The 19,525-nt window shown below is 31.5% G+C and overlaps 1 protein-coding gene and 1 long non-coding RNA gene across 6 annotated transcripts; one reads left to right on the forward strand and one right to left on the reverse strand.

The window, feature by feature from the left end:
• Positions 1-699: 699 nt before the first annotated feature.
• LOC105851552 (uncharacterized) lies at positions 700-1,828 on the reverse strand. The gene is made up of 2 exons (XR_001143300.3): positions 1,513-1,828; positions 700-1,154 (listed from the first exon to the last, which is right to left on the reverse strand). It is a non-coding gene; the product is annotated as an uncharacterized lncRNA (long non-coding RNA).
• A 4,616-nt stretch (positions 1,829-6,444) lies between these two features.
• LOC101514494 (calmodulin-binding transcription activator 2-like) lies at positions 6,445-18,427 on the forward strand. Of its 5 annotated transcripts, none has more exons than XM_004485526.4 (12): positions 6,445-6,878; positions 9,069-9,188; positions 9,981-10,096; positions 10,296-10,384; positions 10,902-10,944; positions 12,111-12,222; positions 12,463-12,773; positions 13,740-14,267; positions 14,756-15,447; positions 15,877-16,459; positions 17,533-17,856; positions 17,947-18,427. In XM_004485526.4, the coding sequence occupies exons 1-12, from the start codon at positions 6,851-6,853 to the stop codon at positions 18,058-18,060; spliced, it is 3,060 nt and encodes a 1,019-aa protein (XP_004485583.1). In that variant the 5' UTR covers positions 6,445-6,850; the 3' UTR covers positions 18,061-18,427. The 5 variants fall into 5 exon arrangements, with proteins under 5 accessions (XP_004485583.1, XP_004485582.1, XP_073224928.1 ...); XM_004485525.4 differs by having other exon boundaries at positions 6,448-6,890; XM_073368827.1 differs by lacking the exons at positions 6,445-6,878; positions 9,069-9,188 and having other exon boundaries at positions 10,287-10,388.
• The last annotated feature ends 1,098 nt before the right edge of the window (positions 18,428-19,525 follow it).

A 19,525-nucleotide genomic window follows, 5' to 3' on the forward strand; every position in this document is an offset into this window, starting at 1 on the left:
ATGTTATCTATGACGATTTCAAGTCCAAAACAACCTAGAAATGACATAGATGTTTATCTAAGTCCATTGATTGAAATTTGAGAATGCTTTAGGAAGGTGTTGATGTGTTTGATGGGTATTCCCATGAATATTTTAAGATGCGTGCAATGCTATTTTCCACCTATCAACAATTGAAACGCTATTTTCCACCTATCAACAATTGAAACATGGAAGAAAAATAGTGTATGTTGGGCATCGGAAATTTCTCAAGTCTAATCATCCATACCATAAGCATTTAATGGACACCAAGAGCATGGAAGGGTTAAGGATATAACGTTATAGTTGCACCTCCATCTTCAGAAGATGCTCGTGTCATTGCAGAAAAAGTTGTAAGTAATTGTGTAATCAATTATTGATTTAAACTAATAGTCATTGATGATTTGTTATTGTAAATGATTGGTTGTTGTAATTTAAGTGTGAGTAACTAATTCTATAAGTAGTGTTTATATTGAATTCAAGGTAAGACAAATAGTGTTTATATTGAATCCAAAGTAAGTAATTCAAGTAATCAATGGTGGTGGTTTCATAAACTATCCCTAGTTGAAATGGTTTAGATGGTGTTATTCCCCCATGCTCCATAGTGTTGCATCCGTGTTAGTGTTATTTTTTCATTCCTCTATTTAGGGCAGAATAAATACAATAAATGTTAATTGATACGAGTTGCTAATTCAGAAACTCATTAAAACTGCAATATGAAAAATAACATTATTCAAAAAAAAAAATTACAAATTATATTGGATACATAACTTTTTTTGCTTTTTTTGTTCTTGCATTCTATTAACTTTTGTTGAACGTGATTCAGATATCACTTTTTCTCTATTGTTAAGACATAGACTTTGTAAGTTCGGTCTATATACAGATGTCACCGATTTAACTCAATTAAGAATTATATTAATCGATGTCACCGTTAAGACATAGACTTTGTAAGTTCGGCCTATATACAGATGTCACCGATTTAACTCAATTAAGAATTATATTAATCGATGTCACCGTTAAGACATAGACTTTGTATGATATTTAATCAAAGAAATCACAGCCGTAACAAATATGAAGAATTCGGTCAAACAAATCATAGACAACACACACGTCATCTTCAGATCTTCAACCACTGCACACTGAAACCATCAAACACATGTTAGAGACAAGTCAATAATATAAAAAAATATCAGTCTATAGAAACAAAATAAAACATAGAAGTTCAATTAACAACATAAATCCATATAACCATATATCTGTTTTTCGTTGGGATAAAAAATGTATGGAGAATCGATATTTTCTTCAAGAACTTAATATGCATGAAGATACAAACAGTATAGCTGCTAAAGCATGCAATTTGGACTCCAATTCAAAAGCATAAAATATAATTGATTGAAAAAATCAACCATAATTATTACTAACTATCACGAAAGATTAAAATTATGTGAACACGAAACCATAACGGATGATAAAGTCTGATCTGGTATTGTTATTTACCTCGTAATTGAGCTGCAAAACAGAGGTTAGGTCAACGATTGGCTACATTGGATCTGAAGAATGAAGGTGAAAGTAGTTTGCTACAAATGGAAAAGGGTGCGGCGGCAAGAAAAAGAGGTTAGATTTTGAAACCCTAATTAGAAAGAAGGTGAGGTGTAGAAGTATGAGAGGAGGCAAGACTATAAATAGATCGATTAGAGTTTAGATGAGTGAGGATTGAATGAAATGAAATTGTCAGTTGTAAGTGACACGTGATTGTGAATGAATACTTAGAAGCATCTAGGTCTAGCCGTCACATCTGTTAAATGCCGCTCCATTTTTTTCCGTCTGTTAACCGAAATTACCGCTCCGCTTTTTTGTGTTTGTCAAAATTACGTGTCCGTTTCACAACAGATTATTACTTTTTTTTTTTACTACATACTTTTTTTACAAGATTATTAGTCCTTTTTTTTTTTAAGTGGGTAAATCGTGCTGCTTCAAAAAAAAATCGGTAAATCGTGCAGAAGAATGTTCTCGAACAGAATTTTCTTTTGAGTAATTTTGATAGTTTAGTATTACCTTGTTTTTTTAAATAAACTTTTTATTATATTGTTGTTATTTTTGTAATTAGAAGAAATTAATTTAGAGAAATTTTTATATAGGCATTCATCTAACACGTCATTTTAGTCCCAGCCAATAACAATAAGACATGTCATTTAAACTAAAAGTATATGAAATAATATTAAAACATAAAAGGTATCTTGCATTTCTCTTTGTTTTTTAATACATGCAGCCATTAACATTAAATAAAATCAAATGAATTAATTTTTCTATATCAACCACAATCCATCTCAACTTATTCAAACTTGTAATCGTGAACAAATATCGATGTAGTCGTTCAAAAGAGTATTCCGTTAAGGTTTTCCAACACGAATATTCTGAGTGTTATTTTATTACAAATCATATATTTTATACATACAATATTACAATTTAACTTGGGAAGAAGAGATGTGGCGGAGAAAGAAAAAGAGAGAGAAAAGTACGACATGTGGCGGAGTAAGAGATAGAGAGAGAAAAGTACGATTCTAATGGTGTTGATGTTTGTGTACCAGCGAAAGGGGAAAACAGCAAAAAAAAAAAGAAGATTGTTTTTATATTTTAATATTATTTCATTCATATTTAATTTAAATAATTGTCTTACAAAAAATATATGTTAGATAATTGATCATGCAAAAAGTTCTCATTAAATTATTAAATCAAATACAATTACTCTTAATATCATCTGCATTATTAAAATTTAAATTAGGTAACGAAATTCGTTACAATCTATTTAAAGAATTAAGCAGACGGACTATAATATTAGCTAATTAATGTTCTTTAATTTTAATGGTGTGATAATTTGGTTCAACAATATGAGGAAAATGAGAGGAAGAATTTTATTTGTTTTGTGTTTAGTTTAAAAAAGAAAAATATATTTTAAATAATCTTTTAGTTAATCTCTCCCATCAAATCCCTCGGGATGGAGAAAAACAAAAATTATTTTATGAAGGTTTTACTATCTCTCATTTTAAAAAATAATCAAATACATTTTAAGTAAAATATTATCTCTCTTTCACACTCTAAACATAGGAGAAAACAAATAACTATTTGGAAAAGATGCTAGATATGCATATAGAAAGATGGTCATCTTTAAATCATATTGACCACCGCAGTATACTCTAATTTAAAAATAACTAAAATAAGATTGAGTTAGTATACAAATTTGATGTCCAATCAACTTTAAAACTCAATATATTTTTTTAGAGGCATGAAGCCCGAGAGTTTTTGTTATTATTGTTTGTAAATATAGGGTGTAATATTTATGATTAGTATTTTGTGTAAAAAAATAAATTTAAATATTATTATTTATTCAATCATCGTGTTTTTTCCCTTGCCTTTACATCAATACATTCTTTAAAGTCTTAATTTAATTAATAAATATTGATATTATTAGTTTGTACATTATGTTTGGATTTCAAATTTGAAACTTCACAATTGTGTGTGAATTTATGATATTATTTATCACCTTTTTGAAGATAAAAAAAATAAAAAATAAACATTAAAGGAAAAATATTAGTTTATTTCAAAATTATAATGTTGTTTTTAAATAAAAAATAATAATGTTACTGTTCACTAATATTTTTTTTATAAACAATTAATAAATAGAGGACACAAATTAATTATAGTAACATAAATTTGTCAACAAATATATCAATATATATATATATATTATGTTGTTACATCATCTCATATTTTAAAATTAATCATTTGACATGAAAGACTAGTGATCTCTTATATAAAGAATTGTTCTCTCAATTGATGATATTTACAATGTGGTTTGAATTGGTTATAAGCTAAAACTCATCTTATTCAAATATTAAATTACCTGCAATTTAGTTCAATTTGAATGATAACTCTAAAAAAATATAATTCAATTTAAATCAATACAGTTAAATTGAATCAATTTTCCATTGATCCTAATTACAATTTAAAAAAAAATTATTTAATACTGATATTATAAAATTAGATTAAAATTATAAATTTGAAGTAAAATACTATATATTAAAAAATAACATTACTATTTTATTCTTCTTAATTTTAGTATGGAGATATAGAGATATCAAAATTATACGTTAAGAATTTATATGCAATATTTGTTATCCACTCTTAAATTATTTATGGGTATAAAAATGGCAAATAGTTGATAACTTTGCTCCTTTTAGCAAAATTAGATAATAATGGATCAACTAACTTCAAAGAAAGTTGATCAAAGATAAAATAAGTTCGAAGAGAGTTGATAACAAATAAATTAAAAAATTGAATTTGAAGTGTTTAATAACTATAAAAAATAACATTAAAACATTTTTAGCAATATTTTAAATTAAATAATATCAATAAAAGCCAAAGATAAAAATATACTAAAAAGTGCAAATTAAAATACTACTTTGAAGGTAATATATAAAAAATATAATAAAGTCAAAAAAAGAATTATCGTCAAATAACTACTTTAATTACATAAAACTTATACATAATAAGTGTTTGAGTAACACATCTATTTTGATCTTTAAGTGAGTGAGACACTATCTCTATAGGATACGAATGTATCATAATTATAAACACATTTTAAAATATATATTTTATAAGTAATTCTATATTTAAATTGATTAATAATGACACATTTGAGTATTAAGTTAATTAACTCAAGATACATTTTAGGACCAACATAATTAACGAGAGATACACTTATTTTTATTTTTTGCAATTTGGGAAAAAAATATATGTTTGGTAATTTTGATACATCTAATGACTATTGTGGGTCACCTTACACATTTAATGACTAAGATAATTGTTTATTGTATGTAAAGATAAAGATGAGTCAAAATTTGATTCAAATTTGTCATGAATCCTTTTTCCCAACTCAAACTCAAAATCGACTCACACATCATATAATTTGCACTAGATTAAAAGTTCAATTTTCTTACATCACAAAAATTCTCATCACTTTATATGTTTTTATGTATGACTGATCACTTCTTATATAGGAAGAGAAAATAGTATACTATAGTAAATTTTTGGATGCAAGACTTCTATTGTACAGTTGAAGAGAGTTTATTAAGTGTGACATTTTTTAATTTCGAATACAATTAAATAGTTAACTTTAAACAATTAAATTACTCTCTAAACAATTTTTTCTATCTTCATAATATTAATAAGAATTATAGACATTGTTTTTTTATCTTTTGATATGCAATAATATGTCTTTAACTTGTATGCAATAATATGTCTTTAACTTGTAGAAGATCATTTCCTATGTTAGAGGTGCCTTTTGATTTTCACATAAACAATAAAGTGGTAGATATTTTTTATCATCCTTTTAAAAGGTATATTTTTTATCATAATGTGTTATGTGCTTTTGTATATAGTTTGGCTAATTAAGGGTCATTTGTTGTCAATAGATGTTTGAATTATGTTTGGATGTAGTCAACAATGTATTTTAGATATGTATTTGTTTGTTTCATAATGATATTTATAATTAAAAATATATTTTTGTAATTGTCTGATCTTTATTGTTAATCACAACATTTTTGTTTCTCTATTTTTTTCTATAGGAAATATCGAGTTTTTGTATTATGTATTTCAATTGATAGTGAGAATGAATAGACAATACTACTTATTTTAGATATATCGATTATCACGTCAGACAAAATATCCGTATTTTATATGAAAATGTCGTAATAAACAGTAATAGTAAAGGCCGATGTATTACAGAAAAACACATAATATTTATATTAAAGTAAACATTATATTTGAGCATTTTATCATTCTTACTCCATGTCAATTTTAATTCAACAAAGTTAAAATTCTATAAAACAATTTTTAAAATTAATTACTCCATCCGTTTTGAAAAAATTGAAATATTTAAATTATTTAAACATATTAAAAAAATATATAAGTAAAATAAATATAATACTGTTTTTTTAAAATTATTTTTATTAAGTCTTGATACATTATCAATATTATAAATATATAGTAAAAATATTATATTAAAAATAATATAAATAATATAATTAAAATATACCATTGAAAAAAATAAATTAAAAATGAAAAGAGTAAAGTTTGTTTGGACAAAATTTTATATGATATTGATTCACGAACCATTTCGAGTCAAACAAAACTTTCGAACTCGTTAATTCAAATTTCAATGAGCTAAATTTTCAGCTAACAAATTCATAAATCAAATTGAGCGAATTAATTATGAGTTGGAGTTTTAAAATATTTCCAAGTTGGTAGTATTTTGGTTTTCCCTAATTTCACTCTATCTAAAATAATTTTATTTAATGCGCGCCATCTTTTGGTCGAACATAAATTCATTAGACCCAATCCGTTGGTTCAAGTTGGTTGTTTCAAAACGATTTCTTCTTCTCGAAGAAATCAGTATAATTTTTATTGTTGATAAAATCTGCATTCGTTTGTTCAAAGAGTCAGAAGATGGAGACCGTCCGGGATACCGGTAATTGGTCTGCAAAATTGACCCACCTACCCGCCACGCGTCGTAATACTATTGGTCTCTAACCCATTTTGCCATTAACCAAAATCTTCAATTACCCTTAACATTGTCAAAACAAGTTCAACCAAAATTTTTTTTATCAAAAATCATAACTGTATATAAATCGATAAATGTCAAATATACTGCGTCAGTTTCTCACTTTGTCACGTCACTTGAGTGTTTGAGGGAAAAAGGAAAAACGAATACAAATTAAGAACTCTCTCTCTCTCTCGTCGTTCGCTGTTCTCGTTGATTTCAGATTCAGTCATCGACATGGCGGAGCCTCCTTCGTATGGATTAGGTCCTCGATTAGGTCACTTTTCTAATTCCTTTTTTTTTTGTTGTTGTTATAATTGTTAATTGCTTGTGAAATGCTTGGATCTTATGACTTTTTAATTTGTTGTTTCGGAGAGATTTTTGGTAACGGAGCTTCGTAGAATTTCAATTTTCAGCTCTGTTTGCTTTGTTGAACGGATTCCTAAGTGTCAGTCACTGAAGATTTGGGGTTTCCAATATTTATGTGGATAATCATTTTAGGTTGCTATCGAATTTTGATTTTGATTACTCTTTTAGTCTAATTAAGCTCTGTTGGAGTCACTGATATGAACCACTGATAGGTATTGCTTCACTTCTAATGTGATGCATGTTTTTCTGCTGAATAAAGCTAGTGTAGTTGTAAAAAAACATATGATTCTACAATTTGCAATTTTGCATCTAATTTTCCGGTTTTCTGCTGAATAAAGCTGATTACATGGTTTACACACACACAAAAAAAAAAAGCTGATTACATGGCCCCACTTTTCTCAACTCCCCTTACGAACAAACTTAGTGCATGTTTGGTTTTACAGTGAGATCGGAAAAATCACAGTTAGACAATCCTATCGTGACACCAAACACAGGCTTAGTAACTGTCAAATTTGCTACTATTTAAAAAATACTTGGTTGGATCCTTGAAAGCACTTGCATTTAGGCCGTGTCGATAGAGATGGGAGCCTTAGGAAGGTAGATTTTTATCCAGTACTGCTCAACTGCATTTTAATTTGCAGTGAAAGGAACTGGGTCATGTGTGGAGACAAAAAAAACATATTGGTTGCTTTGTTGACGGGGTAGTCTTCAATAACTCTGTTGCCGTGAATGCCTGAGGCCGAAGTCCTGTAATTTATTATAGTGATCACCTTGTCGAAATCATTGGATTTTCTTGAATTTTATCAGAAAGCTGTTTGATTTCTATGGGCTGTCCAATTGGAATAAAGCTATTCAGTTTGCAAGGACCCCTACTAGGACGTCTGATGGCATGGTCTGGAAGGAACTTTGAAAGAAAAAAAAGGGTTAGGAATACAGAATACGGGTATGGTGGTATGATATGGCTTGATAAACAGTTGAGTAGAAGCGTGGTGTACTTGTGTATCAGAAGCTGTGGATCGTTCACCGTGGCACAGTTGAAGGAAGTAGCTGAAGGATTGGAAAAGAGTGGACACAGATTCTTATGGGTTGTGAAGAGGCCAATACAAGAACAATTCGGATTGAAACAAGTTCACGACACAACGGAGGAGTTTGAGTTGGGTTTAGGTTTATAAAGAGAACCAAAGAGAGGGGCTTGGTAATGAAGTTGTGGGCCCACAAGTGGAGGTTTTAAGTCGCGAATCGATCGGTGGGTTTGTGAGTCATTGCGAGTGGGACTTGGTGTTGGAAGGTATGGTTGCTAGAGTGCCAATGATTGCATGGCCATTGTATGCAGAGCAGCATGCTATCATGGACTTGTAGCCTAATTTTACATCACTTCTTACATTTTACATACTCTACATATATGGCCATTCAAACTGGAAGTTCAACTGAAGACTTTCAGCCGGAATGTGATGTTACTATTTTCAAGCAAGCCAACACCTTTTTTTTCTTCATGATATTATGTGATGCCTTAACATTTTTGGTGGAGATGCTACTTATATATCACGAAGATGATTGACATATTAATGGTTGGGAGAAGGGCGTCTGACCATGCTGGCTAACAATCATTAGTTGTTTCAGATAAGACAGATCAAAGATCACTAAGTTTCCTTTTGGATTCAGTTAATTTTACCTAGAACAACTATTCAGCTTAAAACTCTCAATAACACGTTGATTTTAAATGATTTATGAACACGATGTAAGCTAATCCAAACACTCGCTTCAATAGACTAAAGTCAAACTGAATATGAAGGAAATGATATAGGATATATGGGTTAGCTAAAGAGGTTTTTGTAGAGACAAATCGGTTGTTTAAGGTGTGCACTTACTGGACACTTTGACATTGATATCCAGCTGTTAGCCAACAGCATGTCTTATTTAGTCTTATCTTTCTTTTTTTTCAGTAACATACTTTTCTTTCTTATTGATGCATATGACTTTTGTGGCTATATTGTAATTCATTAAGTTTGCTTGAATAAAATTTTATGTCTTTTGATACAATTTAAGAATCAAATATTTGACTGAATGTCATAGTATTAATGTGCAGATATGCAGCAATTACAATTTGAAGCTCAGCATCGGTGGTTGCGACCAGCAGAAATTTGTGAAATTCTTTGTAATTATCGGATGTTTCATATCACATCAGAACCTCATATAAGGCCACCGAGTACGGTTATTGCATATGTTACTGTACACTATTTAGCACCTCTGTACTATCATAGAATTCTTCCATATATATGGGTTAACGAAGCACCCAAAAGCCTAAGCATAGAAGCAATAATTTTTGACGAATTGTTCATTGCTTCTATGTTTTAATATAAGCTTATTTACTGGAATTATTAACTGGAATTACTAGGTCCTAAATGTTATGGTTTAGATATGGCTGTATTTGCCCTTCATTTAGTTGAATTTTGTAATTTTCTCATGAAATTTGGTTGCAAAGGAGTTTCTTATATGCTTATTGCATAATCATGATAGTTCATTAGTTTTTAGGACATTATGACTAGTACGTTGTTTTCGGTGAAGATCTTACTTTGCTTTATAACTTCAATCCTTCTATGAGTTCTTATTATTAGTGTATGTTTATAAAATTGCCAGATAAGATGTTCGGTAAATGTTTATCATTTTTACGAATGCTTTTTAAAATATTCAGTTCAAAACTAAATAAATTCAGAAATATAAAAAAATGAGATAGAATGAGGTGAAAGTGGGAAGATATGGTTAGAAGAATTAAAAAATAACTTCTATTCTGATGGGAACATAAAGTTCGCATCCCTTGACATGGGAATAGAATGTGGGAAAAACATTTGTAATCTTTCCAGGGAATAGTATCACTGAATAGTTTTTATTACTCTTACCAAACAGGGGGAAGCTGCATTCTTAAGCTTACATTCTCTGGAATAATTTTTTTTTTATATGACTTCAAACAAACACACTTTTAACGACTTGTATTTCACAGGTGGTTCACTTTTTCTTTTCGACCGGAAGGTTTTGAGATACTTTAGAAAAGATGGACATAATTGGAGAAAGAAAAAAGATGGAAAAACTGTGAAAGAAGCTCATGAAAAGTTGAAGGTAAGCCTATAATTTGAACGAGTTATAAGTTGTTGATGAATCTAGTCTTTGTAGGACTTACATATAATCAAGTCTTTGTAAAACTTGCATATATGTAAGACAATATTTTTTATCGAACAGTCTTCTCTAATTAGAAACAAGTTTCTATACCATTAAATAGTTATTCACTGGGGTTGTTATATCCTTCAAGCACATTTAGGTGGGAAGTGTTGACGTGTTACATTGCTACTACGCCCATGGAGAAGAAAATGAAAATTTTCAAAGGCGAAGCTATTGGATGCTTGACCCGTGAGTATGAATTTCAAGATTTTGTATAATAGCATGTCATAGAGTAGAAATTACAGTGATATTCCATACATCGTTTTGTTTATTTTCTTTTCTTTTTAGTGCATTTGCAATCATAACACATGTCAATTTATATATAAAAGGTTTTTTAATGTGTTTATCTTCTCCCAAACCTGGTGGATAGATCTACACTTCTTCGCCTTTCTTTGGTGTTCTACTCATGGATACTTCAATAGGGTGCTAGCTTAGATATTCTAATTGGGAAGCATTACATCATTCTCACTCTTTGCTGTTCTCTTCTGTTTTTAGTACTCTCTGTTTTCTTATCTTCCCCTTAATTCTAATCCACCTATTTGTCCTTAATAATTTTTTTCTTCTGTCTAAGAATTTGGCGATAGTAGTTTTTTATTTTAATGCCATTTGGCGTTGTCTCTAAATTTCAAGTTTTCATATACATCTACTGTAACCAAAATATTTTATTCCTTATAATTGATCAGAGTATATATATTTTTTACTGCAGGGAAATGATGCACATAGTATTTGTCCACTATTTGGAAGTTAAGGTATTTTCTTTGTTTTTTATTTACAAAAATCTTACTGCTGTTAATCTTCATTTGTCTTTTCATCAATTATAATTAATTGTCTATCATTTCTAGTTATGGGTTATATGTTGACCACAAATTGTAGAGTCTATCTTTGACTTGGTTGAAACATGATATCTACGTAAATTTGTGTGTTAGAAAATATAGTGAAACATTTAAGGGAGAAAGTATGAAGCAGTAGCAATACTTCCAATCCATGCCGAGCAATGAAGAATGAATATTGATCGCATTTCAATTCATTTTGGTTACTTTTGTTATCAAATAGCCAAAACTGTAACTTTTTTTTTATCCATCCAAACCTGTTACTAGTTTTTTATCATGCCAATTTTGACGGGGTTGGTGGAAATGAATAATGAATTTGCCTTAGGTTTGCATGCTTAAGGGTAAAAAGTCACTAATCTATGTTCTGGATGTTTAAATCTTATCTACTGTCAATCTAAAACTTCTTACACCGTGATCTAATCTAAAAAGATAATCTTTAACTACAATGTGGAGGCTAATCCAGCTTCTACTTGAGTTCCTTTTGAATTTCTTGCCTTGAGGATTGTGGAATATGCTTTCTTAGCATCGATGTTTAGTAATGAAGCTAAAGTATTATACCATCCAAAATATAGGTGTGATATTTGAGCTTCAGCTGATATGGTATTTTTACTGCCGTGGGAAGGCCCCAACTCAACCTGTTAAAAATCTCAACTGGTGATACCAAAGATGTATATTCTTTTTCAAAAAGATCCTGTAATATATTTTTCAATCGGTTTGTTTTAGCCTTTTTTAAAAAATTCTTAGTATCTGCGCTGATTATTTTGTGATGTTATTTTCATTAGCTTTTTGAAAGAAACACGTCATGATAATTATCTGTTAAAAGAAAAAGTGGTTTTTATACTTATAATTCTTTATACAAAATCTCTAAAAAATAACCACTTTGTTACACAGCATTGAAATGATTTTTTTAAGCTTTAAAAAATGGTCACTTTTATCATATTAGTCTTGAATCAGACATAAATAATTTGAAGCTGTTCGATGTAGAAGGATCCTTGATTTGTAGTTCTGGTCTTGAATCTCTTTTTTCAACTTCCGTGATCTGAAACTTATTAACAGGTGTATTGTGTGGGTTCTTTATCTTGCAGGGTAACAAGTCAAATATTGGAGGAAACAGTGATTGCAGTGTGCCTTCACTGAGTACAGACCCCATGAGCCCAACTAGCAGCTTGGCATCTTTACGCGAAGATGCTGATTCAGGTAATTCTCTTTAAATTTTGTACATGGAGGTTGAAAATTTTATTTAATCCCTGCAAATGGAAAAACAAGCTAAGGTTTTAAATATTTGGCTGTTCTGTTGCATCAAATATTTGCATGAGAGTTAAGGAAAAGAGCCCTTTACACGCCACCTAGTTTTATTTTTATTTTTCTATATTGTCATTAAGATTGTTTTGTAACTTCTCAACTCACGTTTTTTCTGTGTATTGAAAATGTTTTCAGGTGATCATGGACAGTCGTCAGTTTCTGGAACGGATTATATCCCACTTGTTGACATGGATAAATATAGGGGAAATGATGCTACTTGCATCGATGGCCTAAAAGCACATGACATGGCATCATGGGACACAGTCTTGCAAAGCACTGGCGAGTTGCATGCTGATCCTTCTCTTGTATCTTTTCCTTCCATCCCATCTAGTTCACTGGCAAACATCCTTGACCAAGAACAGAACATCTTCGGTGACTTTTCAATGAGCAGAAGTGACCTCACTATTGGAGCAGGGAGTTCTCAGCCTCTCCAATCAAATTGGCAGGTATTTTCTGTTACTGCCTAATATATGTATCACTAGAACCATGTGTGGCTATTGTATTTTGGAATGGAAAAGTTATAATGTGAGAACATTAAGAGACTGACAGGACCCTAGAATAACTAAGGTGTTCGTAAGGAAAAAGATGTGCATGCAGGGAATCATGGCCAAGAAAGAGAAAATGAATGGTTTCCATTACTTAAATAACTGCTGAGTTGGCAGTAGGGATGATAGTGGGTGTCTGATCAGCAGAGGCAGTTATACTGTGAGGGAGTAGGAATTATGGGTGTTAGGCTGGAATGAGTATGGGCTTCTGGGAGAGACTAGACAGTCTAATTGGCTAGGTTTTTTTTCTTTCTAGTTTCTGCATTTCCCTACTGCCAACTCAGGCAGTTATACTGTGAGGGAGTAGGAATTATGGGTGTTAGGCTGGAATGAGTATGGGCTTCTGGGAGAGACTAGACAGTCTAATTGGCTAGGTTTTTTTCTTTCTAGTTTCTGCATTTCCATCTTTGTATTTCAGAAGTCAGTGACCTGTAATTATCTTGATACAGATTTGGGTTTCCATTAGTTAAACTCAATGATGAACTACATTTTTAGTTCTTTGGTCTTGTGCTACATGTGTCTCGGACTCTCAGTAAATGGTTTATTATTGCTGTTATTGTTATAGTTATTATTGCTGAAGCTTTAGAAATGCTATAGTGCATTATTACAAAATTTTAGAGTGACTAGAACCTTCTCCAGACGTATCTGTATCCATCCTTCGGTTGAGATGATATTTTACTAACTTGCACTATTCTCTCTGTCACTTGGTCTCATTTTTATCTTTTGATTTCTTATATTTGAAACTTTGATAATTTTAACTGAGTTTGTTTGGTTTATTTTATGTAGGTTTTTATGTTCAAACTCCTCCTATTTATGAGTTTTAGCAAAAAAATGTAACTATTTTAATATTGTTTTTGATTGACACAGATTCCTTTTGAAGACAATACTGGACACATGCCAAGCTTAACCCAATCATTGAGTTTAGAATTTGGATCTGATTATGGCACTGGTTTACTAGGGAATGAAGCTCAAAATGAAAGTTCTGAAATTGATCCTGTCATGTTTAGTTTTCACGGTGAGCCAAAAGAGAAGCTTGCACAGCAAAACTATCTGGAAAAGAAGGTAGAAGGACACCTGCAAGATGAACTAAAGTCCAATTGCGCAAATGAAGTTCACATCGAAGAAACTATCAACTATCCCTTATCTGTTAGACGCACATTATTGGATAGCAATGAGAGCTTGAAGAAGGTTGATAGCTTCTCTCGATGGATTACTAAAGCACTTGGAGAGGTGGATAATTTGAATATGCAGTCCTCACCTGGTATTTCATGGAGTACAGATGAATGTGGGCATGTGATAGATGATACCTCACTGAGCCCATCTCTATCTCAGGACCAACTTTATAGCATAAATGATTTTTCACCTAAATGGGCTTATGCTGGCTCAGACACTGAGGTACTAATTTCAGGGATAACACCTTCAATAATAAAGGAAAGCAAATGGTGAAAATAAAATAAGGACGAAAAATCAGTTCATACTATGTTAGCATCCATTATTACAATTGAAAATTTCAGCGAATCATTTACTTGCTCTTTGGTTTCCTTCTTTTATCCTCTTCTATTATGGAAATAAATATATATTAGATGTGGCATTTTTAGATACCAACTGTTCTCCCTCTGGTTAGATGCATGCTTTTTTTCTCTCTCAATTTCTTAGTTTTAAATGTTCTCCATTTTGTATTTTTTTGGCTGTTTTTCTTCTTATATTTTAGTATTTCATAATGCAACTTAATAAATAATCTTCCTTCTTTTTATCCTCCTTTAGTATGCTATATTTGATTTTTGGTTGCACTCCTTTTCTATTTGGACCTCCAATTCAAAGATGAAGTGAGAAAGAACTAGGTGCAGTTTGTTCGATATCTTATCCTTTCCAAAACGATGCAGGTGTTGATTATTGGATCGTTTTTAAAGAGTCAACCAGAGGTGACGACCTATAACTGGTCCTGTATGTTTGGGGAAGTTGAGGTTCCTGCGGAGGTTGTAGCTAATGGAATTCTGTGCTGTCAAGCTCCTCCTCATAAGGTTGGGCGAGTCCCTTTCTATGTAACATGTTCCAATAGGTTAGCTTGCAGTGAGGTGCGGGAATTTGATTTCAGAGAGGGTTATTCTAGCAATGTAGATTATACAGATTTTTTCAACAGTTCAAATGACATGCTACTTCATTTGCGACTGGATAAATTTCTTTCTTTAAAACCAGTGCACCCTTCAAATCAAGCCTTTGAGGGTGATATGGAGAAAATAAACTTAATTTTTAAGCTTATTTCACTGAGAGAGGAAGAAGACTATTCCAGTAAGGAAGAGAAGACTGTAGAGATGAATATATCACGACACAAAGTGAAGGAGCATCAGTTTCACAGGCAGTTTAAAGAGAACCTGTACTCATGGCTTCTTCACAAGGTAACTGAGAGTGGTAAAGGGCCAAATGTGTTAGATAAGGACGGGCAGGGCGTGCTACATTTAGCAGCTGTTCTTGGTTATTACTGGGCAATAACCCCAATTTTAATTGCTGGAGTTAATGTCAACTTCCGTGATGTGAATGGATGGACAGCTTTACATTGGGCGGCATCCTGTGGCAGGTTAGGGTACTTGAATTTTTTTCCCCTTTATTATGTTAAGTTGATTGAGCATGACACAAGTTCTGTCCACTAATTTGATTGAACCTTCCTTTAACACCGTTGTTTTTAACATTCTAAAATTTTTGAACTGTGAATTTGTTTACAAATTTAGCTTGTCCGAGCATACAAAACTGATTTAAGTTTCTACCTGCAAAGGATGTAAGAAAACTCATGTATGCTGCATGAATATAATTCTCCCCTTCCCCTTTCAATTTTTCTACTATTTGGTGCTAAACAGTTTTCCTTATGCATGTGCATTAGCTCAGTTAGAATAATCCCTAAAACAATTGATTTGGTCAGTTAAAGGCAGATGACAGAGAATTTCTATAATTATGCTCTCAGTATTACGTTCTGCATAACTCAAATTAGTTCCTATATATCTTCTGTTAGAGAGCGGACAGTTGCTGTCCTTGTCTCCATGGGTGCAGATTGTGGAGCATTGACGGATCCATCTCCAGAATTTCCTTCAGGTAGAACAGCTGCAGATCTCGCCTCTAGCAATGGGCACAAAGGAATCTCTGGTTTTCTAGCAGAGTCTTCATTAACCAGCCACCTTGAATCCCTCACAGTGGATGATAAACAAAAAGGTGGTCAGCAAGAAATTTCAGGAACGAAAGCAGTGCAGACAGTTTCGGAACGAACTGCAACACCTGTGGTCTATAATGATATGCCTGATGGCCTCTGCCTTAAGGATTCTCTTACAGCTGTCCGTAATGCTACACAAGCTGCTGATCGCATACATCAAGTATTCAGAATGCAGTCCTTTCAAAGGAAGCAGTTAACTCAGTATGAGGATGACGAGTTTGGTTTGTCAGATCAGCGGGCTCTATCCCTTCTAGCTTCTAAAGTGTGCAAATCAGGACAACGAGATGGTTTAGTCAATGTTGCTGCAACTCAAATACAGAAAAAGTTCCGTGGTTGGAAGAAGAGAAAAGAATTCTTGATCATTCGTGAAAGAATTGTTAAAATCCAGGTTCAATGCTCCGTTCTGTTCACTTCATCATTCAATTTTAAAATTATGGTCATTATTTTGAATAGATTTGAAGTTCTTGTAGAAGTGCAAAATTGATTGTGTTGGAGAGTTTGTTCGATAAAAACTCGGTTAAGAATGCTAAAATGCTTTTGTGTGAGTACCGTTGAAGTTATATATGAAGAGGGGATTGAAAAAAAAAAGAAGACTTTGAATTATGATTTTAGTTTGGCATAATTGATGATACAAAGATTACGCAGTAACCCTTATTTATACTAATACAAGACTCCAAATCTTAATTAAATAGGTAAATAAATTATGATAATAATTAAAAAATATGAAAACTAATCTTAAGCGGTAATTTTAGAATTTAGATACTTTAACATTAAAAACTAATCGCATTAGATGTTCGATTAACTCATACCTTTTCATCTCTGTTTGCCCCTTTCATAACTTTTGTGCACACGTGTATCACACATTGCGGGTGATGTGAGGAAAGCATGTGTTAAAACATACTTCACATTGGGTTCATCTTTCAATGCATTTACATGGGTAAGTTGGTGGTGTTTAGCCCCTCATGAAATCTCGTGCTTGGGCACAAAGTGGAGGCCTCAAAAGTGATCCTATCTCATGGAAGATCCGGGGGCAATTAAGAACCCTCGAAAGGAGTGGCATTTTACTTCAACTGAAATAAACCATAGATTAATACCATACACAATTGCATTGAAGTCTTTCCATGATTACCCTACTGCCAACGAGTGAAATAAAAATCTTCAAATTGGTGACAACTAATATTCTCAAAATTAGATTTTAAAAGCAACTAGAAAAGATATTCAGAGACTACCAACGAGCTTGTAGTTCAATTACCTCTAGCCTAAGTCTTAGGTGTGATGTTGATGTTTGCCAAGTCAACTTTCCCATTTTCCCACCTTGGTGCTTTGCACCTCCTATGCACTCTCAAAGAACAAAATACCTCTTTTACTCATCGTTTCTTTTTTGTTATGGATTCTTCTTTCTATCCTTGTCCCTGTGCATTTGTAACTTGCTTCCACTGACTGTAATTTTGTTGTTTTAAGGCCCATGTGAGAGGTCACCAGGTAAGGAAGCAGTATAAAACTATCATATGGTCTGTGGGAATCCTGGAGAAAGTTATATTACGCTGGAGACGCAAGGGTAGTGGTCTTCGTGGGTTTCGACCAGATACCCTTAATAAAGCCCCCAGCCAACAAAGTGATTCTCTAAAAGAGGATGATTATGATTATCTAAAGGAAGGACGGAAACAAAAAGAAGAAAAAATCGAAAAGGCCCTTTCTAGGGTGAAGTCCATGGTTCAGTATCCGGAGGCACGGGCTCAATACCGACGCGTGCTAAATGTTGTTGAAGACTTCCGTCAAAAAAAGGTATTTTCCTAACATATGGATTGGAAAATGTCTAAACTCATTAAAATATTACTCTTAATGATATACTCACAATCATTTTATATTTTGCAGGATAGTAATATGGGTTTGATCAGTTCTGAAGAGACAGTTGATGGTGTGGAGGATTTGATTGATATTGATATGCTTTTAGATGATGACAATTTTATTCCTATAGCATTTGATTGATTCTCTAGGTATTACTCCTATCTTCCCCACTCTTGATATATGTCCAGTTGGCTTGGGGGAAGTCCTAACATCATCTTGATGTAAATATTCCTAATCAAAATTACTTGGATGAAGGTTGAATATATACATAGGTTTTATTAGCTAGCATGCATTCTGATTAGACATTTCAGATACTGTAATCTAATGAGAGACATGATTTGATTTTATATATATCTATGATGATTTTCATATGAAAGTATAAGATTCTATTTATACTTGGTTGGGGTTGTAACATAATGGTGTAGCTTAGCTTGCTAATGTATTACTCTAATGTGTACAAAAGTTTATTGTGGCAAGAAAAATTATAACGAAGTGCTAATTATGATTATCCGGTTTGTTTTATCGCTTACTTTTTTCTGGTGATTTGGTTATTATTTAACTTTTACTATGTTAGTTAAAGGTACCCATGATGAATTGTTTTCTAGAGGTTACATGCGTATGTTCATCATGAACTCATTTATTGTTTCATACTTTTGTATATTTGCGCTTGTCTTTTGTCCTGTTGGTCATTCATTTTGATCCCTAGAAATAAATACGCGGGTTGTCATTGTCAAATAATTTTTATTAACTGACAAATTTTGAGTCTATGTTTCGGTTTCAAACTTGATGTATTGTTCTTCATATTGTGATAATGACACATTTTTTCATGTAATTTTGTCTCTTTTGAAGTAAATTTTAACTATTTTCATAGTTTTTTGAATTAAAAGGTGTAATCGATTAAGAAGAGAAGGGGGTTTGGGTTTTTAAACACGTAATATTTGGTTTGACCACTTTAATATACCAGTGTGGACTTGACCAATATAATATACTTCACATTTACCTTCTACTTTTAAAGTACATCAAAAATACTATTTTTTTTACCTCCTATTTGATAGTCAACTTTTTTAAAAAATTTTAAAATTTTGTATGAATGTAAAATTTTTAAAATATAATTTTTTTTTTAAATTTGAAAAAGAAATTGAAAATAGAGATGAATGTGAAACTTCTAAAATATATTTTTTTTATTTTTTTTAAAAAGTCAAAACTTTGGGTCAATGTAAAATTTTCGAAATACAGTTTTTTTTTTTAAATTTTAAATTTTTTAAAACTTTAGATGAATTTAAATATGTACTCCATAAACTATTAATCAACAATTTTTGTAAATATACATGCTCAAAACAAGATTTCTAATTTACTTTTAACGGTTTGGACTTGCAGTAGAAAGACATATCTTAATCCCACAAATGTAGATTTTAGTTCTATTATTGTCACAAAAAAAGGTAAATATAAATTTTATTATAGATATAATTGAGTCATGAAAGTTTTTTTTATCTTAGAATGAAGCATCCTTTCTTCACTCAACATTTTTATTATAACAAAAAAATAAATTTTTTAATTGACTTTAAAATTAATTGATATTACTAATCACAATATACGAGGTTAATTA

The sequence above is a fragment of the Cicer arietinum genome, chromosome 1 (genome assembly GCF_000331145.2).
Source record: "Cicer arietinum cultivar CDC Frontier isolate Library 1 chromosome 1, Cicar.CDCFrontier_v2.0, whole genome shotgun sequence".
Lineage (NCBI taxonomy): Eukaryota > Viridiplantae > Streptophyta > Magnoliopsida > Fabales > Fabaceae > Cicer > Cicer arietinum.

Bases quoted from the DNA above. Each gene is read 5' to 3' on its own strand.
- LOC101514494 (XM_004485525.4), top strand. From the start codon at position 6,851: ATGGCGGAGCCTCCTTCGTATGGATTAGGTCCTCGATTAG. The intron at 6,891-9,068 runs GTCACTTTTCTA...ATTAATGTGCAG, and splicing joins TGGATTAGGTCCTCGATTAG to ATATGCAGCAATTACAATTT. The intron at 14,268-14,755 runs GTACTAATTTCA...AAAACGATGCAG, and splicing joins ATGCTGGCTCAGACACTGAG to GTGTTGATTATTGGATCGTT.